Raw genomic sequence first — 10,747 nt, 5'->3', positions numbered from 1 at the left:
ATTGTGGGTTTTCTTTGAGCAAGCTAGGGAAGAAGAGATTGGAGGCCTTAAAGCAAGGAGGAAGAAGGAGACGGGGAAAGGGTCCAGGTCCAGTGTCCATGGCTCAGAAACAGGGCAACAGTCCCAGCCCGTGAGGAGGGGGCAGAAGTGACTCCCTGTGACCTGGTGTCACAGACAGACTGCAGGAATCCTGAGACCTGCTGGCCACCTCAGTCCTTGGATTCTGGGCCCTCCCCTCCTTCCCTGCTTTGACAGTCTCTGAGTCCCGCTGTCCCAGGCTTGGGCTAGCCCTGGCTGCCTCAGGGTGAAGCCACCTGCAGAGAGCCAGGCAGGGGAGGGTCTGAGCCAGCGGTGGCTGGTGATACACAACCACTGGCAGAAATGTTTCAGGAGGCACCGGCCTGCCTGCAACCCCCCCCCCCCCGCCCCCAGGACAGAGATGTTAAGTTCAGGTGAAGGTGAACCTGGGAATCCCTCAGGGTGCATATGTGACATTTCCGCCCACCAACAGCCCACCGCCCAGGTGTTGTTCTCCCCATTTTACAGATAAGGAAATGGGCCCAAGGGAGGAAGTCACTTGTCAAGGCCACCGCCTACTAAGTGCTAGCGAGAGTCGTGGGATTTACCTGCACGGCCCTTGTGGGGAGAAAGGGAGGCGCAGTACTTCTGAAGAGACAGAGCCTGAAAGGGGGCCACAGAAGTAGAAATGGCAGGGGGATGAAAACCTGGTTTGCTTTGGCCAATTTGTGAGTCAGTCTACAGCCTTTGGGCCTTCTCTGGAGCCTCCTGGACAAGTCTGTTTATGATGGGCTGGACTAGAAGACCAGTGCCGGCCTCCCAACCGCATGATTCCATGATGTTTCATGTGGATGATGTATGTGCTTGAGCTTTTGTGCTGGGGGTCCTGTGAGAGAGGCTGAGAAGCAAAAGTGAATAATCCCCGCCTGGGCAGCTCACTCACTGGAGGAGGCAAATGTACTAAAGAGCCCTTCAGCAAGGTGGTAACTGAGGGGGAGTGGGGTGCTTATGCAGAGCTCTGGGAATCCAGAAGGGAAAGCAATTAAACCTCAGGAGGGGAGGCCCTTGTCCTTCCAGATGAGAACACATCAGAGATGAGACGTGGGGGGTACATTAGTTTCCTGATGCTGCTATACATAACAAAGTACCACAAAGTGGGTGGCTTAAAACAACAGAATTTGTGAAATGTGAAGTCAGGGGGTGGGCAGGACCAGAGAGGTGGTCTCTCTGAAGATGCTAGAGAAGGGTCTGTCACAGGACTCTCTCCCAGCTGCTAGTTGCCTCAGGCATTCCTTGGCTTCTAGATGGATCACTGTAAACAGCCATCTTCCATGGCATTCTCCCCATGTCTTCACATGATCTTCCCTGAGTGTGTGTCTGTTCATGTCCAAATTCCCTTTTTTCATAAGGACACCAATCATATTGGATTAGGACCCACGCTGATTGGATTAGGACCCTCATCTGGATTTGGGTAAATCCGTAAGACCCTATTTCCAAATAAGGTCATATTCTGAGGTATTGGGAGGTAACACTTCAGCCTGTCTCCTTTTGGGGGATGCAGTTCATCTCAGAGGGCAAGCAAGAATTGCACCTGGGAGAGGAGAAGGGGTTCTTCAGCTCAGGGGTGTACAAGGCAGAGAGATGTGAGACCCAGGGTGCAGTTATTGGAGGTCGGTGGAGATGAGACTCGGGCCAATTTGAGGAAAAGCATATGATTTGAGAAGAGATAATATAGTATGTGGACTTCAGAATCAAGCATATTTGAATTTGAATCTTGGCACTGCCACTAACTCTGTGACCTTGGGCAAGTCATTTAGCCTAAGTCACAACTGACCCATCTCTAAAATGGGCATAAAGTTCTCCCTCCCACAAAAGGCTTGTGGGGGGATTAAGTGAGTTATTAAGTAAATATAGTATTTAGCATAGCACTTGGCAGAAGAATGACCTTAAAAAGAAACAGAAGCTACTCTTTCTCTTTAACAAAGGATGTTGCCTTTCTGTGTCACCTGAGACCACCACTACCCATCACTAATGGAGGAGATAGCTTAGCAGATAATTAAGTGAATGGCTTCTTTATTCCACCCCTGACCTTCTAGAAGGTTCTTTCCTTGGTTATCCTTTGAGAGTTAGACATGAGGCTGGGGTACTCACAGTAGGTTGCCCATCGCTGTTCAACAGGAATCCTGCCTCAAAGAGGAATTCCCTCCCCTTCCCCATCGCCATGACCACCACCACCCCCATTTCCACAATCTCAAAATTTAGGTATAATTAGTAAGTCATCACTAATTGTAAAATTACGTTTAGCCTGGCCTCGCCAAACCTCTTCCAAGACGGGATGCTGCCTTGCTTTCTGTGACCTCTTCACCTGAAGCTACTGGATCAGTTTGACTCTTGCACGTCATAAGCCAGGAGGGAGGAGGAGGTTTTGGAGGCTTTGTGGTTTTGCATCCAAATGTTCAAGGCCGGGGAGGAGGGAGGCGGGCGGGCAGAGACAAGTAAACTCATTGAATAGCAAGGAGAAATAGCCTAGCTAAAATAATGTTTTTTTTCTTAGTAATAAGGCATTAAGAACCTGCCTTATTGAGGTTGAGTATAATATTATTGCTAACAATAAAAAAGAACCCAGTTTTAAAAATGGGCAAAGGGCTTGAACAGACATTTCTCCAAAAAAGATATACAAATAGTCAATAAGCACATGAAAAGATGTTCAACATCATTTATCAATAGGGAGGTGCAATTCAAAACCACAGTAAGACCACTTTATACTCATTAGGATAGCTATTAGTTAAGAGAGAGAAGAGGGAGAAAGAAAGAAAGAAAGAAAGAAAGAACGAACTATTATTGGCAAGGATGTAGAGAAATTGGAACCCTTGAGCATTGCCAGAAGGAATGTAAAATGGCACAGCCACTGTGGAAAAAGTATGGCAGTTCCTCAAAAAGTTAAACATAGAATTGCCATATGATTCAGCAATTTCACTTTTGGCTATAAACACACAAAAAAATTGAAAGCAGGATCTCAAACAGATGTTTGTACACCCATGTTCATAACAGCATTATTCACAATAGCCAAAAGGTAGAAACAGGCTAAATGCCCATTGACAGATGAATGGATAAATGAAAGGTGGTAAATATATACAATGAAATGTTATTCAACTTTGAAAAGGAACTATTTTGATACATGCTATAAACTGGATGAACCTTCAAGGCATTATAGTAATTGAAATAAGCCAGACACAAAAGGACAAACATTGTATAATTCTACTTATATGAAGTACATAGAGTAGTCAAAATCATAGACAGAAAATAGAATGGTGGTTGCCAGGAGCTGTAGGGAAGGAGAATGGGGAGTTGGTGTTTGATGGGTATAGAGTTTCAGTATGGGAAGACCAAAAAATTTTGGAGATGAGTAGTGGTGATAGTTGCACAATAATGTGAATTATTTAATGTCACTGAATTTTACACTTGAATGTGGTTAATATATACAGAAAATATGTATGTATTATATATTTTTTGTGTTAAAATATACATAATTAAAACATACCATCTTGACTTTTTTTTTTTTTTTTTGAGAGAGAGAGAGAGAGAGAGAGAGAGAATGAGCAGGGGATAGGGGCAGAGGGAGGTGGAGAGAGAATCTTAAGCAGGCTCCATGCCCAGTGCAGAGCTAAATGCGGGGCTCGATCTCATGACTGTGACATCATGACCTGAGCTGAAATCAAGAGTTGGACACTTAACAACTGAGCCATGCAGGCGCCCCTATTTTGTTTCTTATTGTGGTAAAATATACATAACAACTGAACTGTACATTCAAAAGCAGTCAAGATGAGGGGCACCTGGGTGACTCAGTCGGTTAAGCATCCGACTCTTGATTTCAGCTCAGGTCATGATCTCCAGGTGTTGGGATCAAGCCCACAATGGGCTTCTGCACTGTCAGTAAAGAGATTCCTTGGGATCCTCCCCCTCCATCTCTCTCTGCCTCTGCCCTAATCACTTGCATGCACTCTCTCTCTCTCTCTCTCTCTCAAAATAAATAAATAAACATTAAAATAAATAAATGGGGCGCCTGGTGGCTCAGTTGGTTAAGTGTTTAGTTCTTGGTTTCCGCTCAGGTCACGATCTCACGGTTAGGGAGTTTGAGCCCCGCTTTGGGCTCTGTGCTGACAGTGCGGAGCTTGCTTGGGATTCTCTCCCTCCCTCTCTCTCTGCCCCTCTCCTGCTTGCTCACTCTCTCTCTAATTAATTAATTAATTAATTAATTAAAAAAACATTTTTAAAAGGGGGATGCCGGGGTGGCTCAGTCAATTGATCGTCCAACTCTCGGTTTCGGTTCAGGTCACAATCTCACAGTTTTGTGGGTTCTAGCCCCAGGTCAGGCTCTGCGCCGGCAGCATGGAGCCTGCTTGGGATTCTCTCCTCCCCTCCCCTCTCCTCTCCGCCCCTCCCCCACTTGCACTGTCTCTGTCTCTCTCAAAATAAGTAAATAAACTTTAAAAAAATTTATTAAAAAAATTAAAAATCAAATAAAACTGGTAATATAGGAAATAAAAATATCATTGCTAGTCCCTTTATTTGGTATTCTTGTCAGTATTTCTTTAGTGAGTATGAATATGCAGAAGGGTTTCCCTGCAGTCACTTAGTCACTTGCAATTTTGGCTTGCATCTGTGAGATCCTAAGTCCCCCTGCTGCAGAATCCTTCCACCACAGGGGATTTTAGGGACTTAATCCTCACAGTTGGAGAGGAAATATCTTCTGGGGAGTAGAGGAGGGGGCAGTGTAGAGGGCACTCACCCGGTTTGGGGAGATGGCGTGACGGGGCCCGATGAGAGAGATGGTATTTGTTAGGTATGGAAAGGGGAAAAAGAGCAAAGAGATCAGTTTTGTCTTCTTCACCCACTTCCGGTACTCTCTCTGTACCTCACCGTGGCCCCCACAGTTCCCTGAAGTTTGGGCTGTTCGTAGCCCCAGCTTGAATGAGGAGGAAAGGAAAATCCCACTCATTCCTCAGACCAGCCACAAGCCCTACTCTCAGCCCACCATTCCCACTAACCATGTCACGAAGAGGGTCCTGCCAGTGCCACCACCCCCTCTTCCTGCACACGCTTGTTCTTACCCGGTGTCACCTGCAGGTTTGGGCTGGGGAAGGATGTGTTGGCGAAGGTTCCCCCATTATAATCTCCCTGCCCCCCTCCTCTCTGTGTGCCCATGTTCCTCCAACTCTTCTCCAACTCTCCCCCATCCTCTCCCTTCCCTTCTGTTTACATTTCCACCCACTCACTTTCTGTTTCAACCTACTTTGCTTCAATATCAGTTTTCAGTAGGGGTTGAGAGCTGAAGGAAGGGGTGTCCCCTCTCCAGGGCTTGCTGGGCCTTCCTCAGCCCGCCTACCTCAGTGAGCGGTAGACTGGGTCACTTGCATTTCCTGGGAGAGGCCACCTCACCTATTTCTCCTCCCAGATTCCTTTTTGGAGGGGGCGGGAGGGATAGACCCCCAGGAAGCCTTTCACAGGCAAACCAGATGCAGGAAAACCTCCTTTTCTGGAATTGGTGGGTAGGAGCTGCCTCAAGGCTCCCCTAAGAATCTTTTTTCTTTTGTTGGATGTGAATCTGAAATACCTTGGGAGTTTACCTGTGGCAGCTAGAGCCCCCACTGTCAGCGAGTAAGGACAACTGTCAGCTTCTCGGCTCCCCCTGGTACCCAGGTGGAGTGGAACGCAAGCCCGAAGACACTACGGCTAATGGCGATGACAAAAAGAGCTGCCCAGGACCCGAAGTTTGCTAGGCAGCCTATACCTGCTGCAACTGTGCAGTGAAAAACACCCAGCAAGAGGAGGCTGTGCCGCGGCACCCGCTTTAAAGATGCGTCCGGACAAGCTGGGAGCTCGCAGTGTGTTGCCACCATCTCATCCACGTCTGCCCAGCAGTTTGCCCCGGACTCCTGGTTCCCAGCTCCTCTCAGAGCAGAAGCTGAGAAGCCGCAGGCTTGGCTGCCGCCCAGCGGCCCGTCTGTAATCTTCCTGCTCAACACCACATCTTGGCAGCAGCAGGAGGCAGGCTCAGGCTGCCCCAGAAGCCAGCCTTGAGACTGGTGACTCAGCGGGGGAGGTGGCGGGTGGGACTTGGGGCCCCGGGGGCCAGGACCGATGGCAAGTGAGCAGAAGACAGGAAGATGAGTCCTGAGCCCAAGCTGAGCAGCAATCTAATGGATTCACAGCAATTCCGTTTGTGTGGCTGAATCCTCCCTGTGGGTTTAGAGGATCCCTCCCTGTGGGTTTAGATCCCCTGCTTCCTGCTTTCTGAAATGCAGCCTGACCAAGGTCTAGATGCCGCAGCCAAGTGACCCCTCTTTTCCTTTGCTGCCACCCACCCCCACCCCCAAACCCAAGCAATTATACAGGAACATCCAAAGAGATGTGGGTGGAGATTTTCCTTTATTCGTTTTTTTATTTTGGAGAGGAAGGGCTGGAGCAAGAAGATTATGCCAACACACCAGGCATCAGAATGACCCTTGCGCATGCAGGACTCTGATGGGCACTCACTCCAGATCAGGTGATTAACAAATGTGCCTCATGACAACAACGTCCGCACAGCTGCAAAAGCCCCCTTGCTCTTCCCATTTTTCTTAATTTTAAAGACTTCTGCCCATACCCACCTCAGGTAGCCTTGTCATTCTCAATAACTGGCTCTCCTACTCCTGTGGGCTCAGAGCCCCACCCCACCCCACCCCACCCCGCCCCAAAATAAACATGCATCCCCTAGAGATACAGGCAAATCGACACAGGATGCTGGAACGCAGAGAGACGGCATGCTTCGTTTCACCACCCGCCAGCTTGGGAGAAGGGCTGCCCTCCATCGCACCAGGGAGAGATGGGAAGGAGCGTTGAGGCCCCATCACTTTCCAACCTCCCCAGGGCCCCGCTGCTCACACCCTGGCCTTCCCAGGTTTTAAATAAATCAGAAATTGAGAAAAAGACACTGGGGAGCCAAGAGATATAGGGCTCAACTGAACATTTGAATGAAAATTTTCTTCTTGTTCAGTTTCTGTTCAACCCAAAGGTCTCTTCCTCCTCTCCCAAGGGGATGTCTGATGCTTGAAGCCCCCAAAATCTGGCTGCCAGCCTCCCCGGCAATTTGTGGACCCCGTGGAATGTTTTTAGTTGCAACAACCCCTCACCACCCAGCCTCCCCGCATTCTCCCAGAGGGGTCTTGGGTTCTTCTCAGCGTCTCTCCCCATCATGGTCCGCCGTGCTGTCCCGACTTGGAGGTGCCCAGGGTTGTAGGGGAAGCGTCAGGTGCCCTTGCTTTCTGTCCTCTCCTCATCAGCTGTGTGGACATTGCTGACGGCTCGAAGCCGCCCCTGGGCAGCAGGCTTCACCGACAGGACCAAGCGTTTGCGGAATGTCTCACAGAGCACGATGTACACAAAGGGATTGAGGCAGCTGTTGGCATAGCCCAAGCTGATGGCTGCGTTGTACAGGTACACAAAGGTGAGTGTCGGGCGGCTGATGTACAACTGGGTCAGCTGCAGCACATAGTAGGGGGCCCAGCACACAAAGAAGACCAGGCAGATGGCGATGGCTGTACGAGTCACCCTCTTTGTCCGCAGCCGGATGCTGCGCTGAGAGGCGGGAGCTACGGAGGACATCATGCGCTGCAGGATCCTCACATACGCAGCTGTGATGACCACAAAGGGCAGGGCGAAGGCCAGGAAGAACTGGTACAGGGTGAACCAGTACAGGTCAGTGTCTGGGTTGGGCAGGCGGATGCCACAGCCCACCGTGCCCCCTGGGAAGGGGATAAGCCTAGCGTAGAGCCACACGGGGGTGATGCTGATGAAGGAGAGGGCCCACAGGAGGCAGATCACCAGGGTGGCCACAGAAGGCTTCCGGAACTTGGTGGAGGAGATAGGGTGGACGGTGGCCAGGTAGCGATCAATGGCCATGGCGGTCAGGATGTAGGTGCTGGTGAACTGACTGTTGGCGTCCATGGCCGTGATGAGTGTGCACATGGTCTCTCCAAAGTGCCAGACTCCATTGCCCATGAGCTGGTGGATCATGAAGGGCATGCCCAGGAGAAAGAGGAGGTCCACCACCGAGAGGTTGATGATGAAGATGTCGGGCACGTTGCTGCACCAGTGCAGTTTGGACTTCTTCACCACCGCGAAGATGACTGTGGAGTTCCCGATGATGCCCAGGAGGCAGATGGTGCCAAACACTGAAGGCATGATGATGTTGATGTAGGAGACACTCCCTCTGCGAGGAGGTGACCCTGGGGACAAAAGGAGCGAGCTGTGACCATTTATCACGGACTCCTCTCTAAGGGCTAATGTCCTACTGGGTGCTTAGCCTCCAGCAATCATGTGCTTGCTTACGTCTTTATCTTCTTTCCGTTTCACTCGGGGCTCGCCATTCATCTGGAATCCTTTCCGACTGTTCTCCCTCCCCACACCGTTGCTAATCCTGTCCCCTTGCCCTCCTCCACCGGTTCCCTGGCTAATCGTACCAGATTCTCCCTCACCAACTGTTAGTTGAAGGACCCGGTCCTTTGCTTCCTGCATTGTCTCAGAAGGCACAGATTCAAGAACCACAGCTGTCTGCAGAGAATTATTCTGTGGGCCCCTAGGCTTTACCAGGAAACCTCATCAAAATAGCCAGAAGGACATGAAAGTGTGTGTGTGTGTGTGTGTGTGTGTGTGTGTGCGCGCGCGCACGCGCATGCGGGCGAGCAAGAGTATGCATGGGCGCATGCATGTGTTTTCCTATTTGCAGCCCTGATCATCTCATTTTAGAAATCACTGGTTGGAAGCTGTGCGCTGATTCCTAGGCATATCTGTGGGCTACTCTCCTGTGGAGAGAGGTTTTTGCACATCAGGCCCGCAGCCCTCTCTTCTCTTGGGTTCCTATCAGGGACTTCCTTGGTCTGTATCTTCTGAGCCTGGGCTTCCCAAGTGAGCAGAGACCAAAGCTGTGTGTTGCAGCCTAAGCCGCTTGAGATTTTTCTCCACCAAGCCTTTCCTCTTTTTTCCTTCCTCGGAGCTAGAATTTCAGGGCATCTCAGCTCTGGAAATGTCAGGAAGCTTCATTCAGGAAGTTAATCCTCTCGTGGCTCTGTGAGTTATCCCTTCCCATGGCCTTTCCCAGGGGTCAGTAAGGATGTTTCAGATCCCACTACCACAGTTTCAGTAAAAAGACAGGGGGACCGGCAAATGAGTGAGCCTACCCGGCTGTCTCCTCACATACTGTCCTCTGTCTTCTCTTGCTTGCTTTTCCAGCCTGGAATTTTTATCTGCAAAGCATTTGGAACTCACGGGTGAATCTCCTCCTGTCTCCCTCAGGGCTGGCCCCCATCCCCTGCCACTTCCCAATGTGCCTTTTCGCTCTTCTCATTCTCCTCCTCCCCGGCCCCCTTCTGCCGCTGCCTGCCCCGCCCCCTTCTCCCCTTCCCCTCCGGGCAAAGCAGACTGCAGGTCTGATCCTCTAGAACTGTAATAAAGTTTCCTGAGCAGTTCCTGAGCGCAGAGGTGAAACCTTCCCACTCCCCACCCCCAGCGCAGAGGAGGGAGGACTCCCCTCCAACACTACTCACCGGCCAGGGTGAGGTTATCGGGGCCGTCCGAGGTGTTGCTGGCATTAGGGCCGGTGGGCAGCAGCGAGGCTTCTAGGTCCATCCTGCCGCTGCCCGTCGCCTGCTCGCCCGTCCACCCACGCAGGCTGCGGCAGCGCCGCCCGCCCGTCCCAGAGCACGAGCCCTGCAGTCCGGAAGGGGGTCTTGCTGGCGGTCGGGCAGCTTCTGCCGCCTCCTAGCCCCGCTTCTCTCCCCACTCCCTCCTTCCCCGGCTCCCACTGACATCACCTAGACACATTAACATTCGGAGGCAGATGCACGTTAACCTCTTCAGTCCCGAGCAGCAGCTCCCGCATCCGACTGCCTGCGGAGCCCCCGGAGCCTGGGGGAGCTGGTGGGGGCGCGGGGGCGAGCGCAGGCAAAGCCATCCGGGAGGGGGCTTCCTTCCCACGTCACTGGGGGCTGTGCTCCTGTGCTCCCAGGAGCTTGCCTCCTGGGAGGATCCAGGTGCCTGCAAAGACAAACGGGCTGCCTCCCTCGGGAAAAGTGAATGAGCCTGGCCTAGTCCCTAACCCCAGATATGGGTGGCTGGGCCATGTGGCAGGGGCTAGGGGTGACTTCACAGAGCTCGGAGATGGAAGGCTCAGACCACACCATGCCTGTCCCCCAGGCCACCCTCAGCTGCTCTCCGGTCCCCTAACCATCTCACCGGCTGGACCTCCAGCATCCGCCAGAAGCAGATTCGTTGGCCGCTGAGCTGTTGACCAGCACTCAGAGGTGACTGGGGTCACTCTATGATGCTGCTGATGGCCAGGGTCTTAGGGACCAGAAGGGGACACTACCCTCTGCACAGAATTGAGGACCAAACGTACAGAGATTTTTCTTTTTCTTTCTTTCTTTTTTTTAAGTTTATGTATTTATTTTGAGAGAGAGAGAGGTGGGGAAGGGCAGAGAGAGAGAGGGAGAGAGAGAATCCCAAGCAGGCTCCACGCTGTCAGCTCAGAGCCGGACGAAGGACTCCATCTCATGAACTGTGAGATCATGACCTGAGCTGAGATCAAGAGTCAGGTGGTTAACCGACTGAGCCACTCAGGGGCCCCGAGATTTGATTCTTGAGACAAATTTCAGAGCGTAGCACCCCCGTCCCTGAAGTTGTCAACTAGGAA

General features: G+C 51.3%; 1 protein-coding gene across 1 annotated transcript; it reads right to left on the bottom strand.

Moving 5' to 3' along the window:
* Nucleotides 1-6,788: 6,788 nt before the first annotated feature.
* MCHR1 (melanin concentrating hormone receptor 1) lies at nt 6,789-9,707 on the bottom strand. The gene is made up of 2 exons (XM_030321883.1): nt 9,603-9,707; nt 6,789-8,285 (listed from the first exon to the last, which is right to left on the bottom strand). Exons 1-2 carry the CDS (start codon nt 9,682-9,684, stop codon nt 7,306-7,308), a joined length of 1,062 nt encoding a protein of 353 aa, XP_030177743.1. The 5' UTR covers nt 9,685-9,707; the 3' UTR covers nt 6,789-7,305.
* Between the last annotated feature and the right edge of the window lie 1,040 nt (nt 9,708-10,747).

Source organism: Lynx canadensis, chromosome B4 (assembly GCF_007474595.2).
Source record: "Lynx canadensis isolate LIC74 chromosome B4, mLynCan4.pri.v2, whole genome shotgun sequence".
NCBI classification, from domain to species: domain Eukaryota; kingdom Metazoa; phylum Chordata; class Mammalia; order Carnivora; family Felidae; genus Lynx; species Lynx canadensis.
Note: the sequence above shows the minus strand (reverse complement) of the source record. Positions and strands in the feature narration are given on the sequence as shown.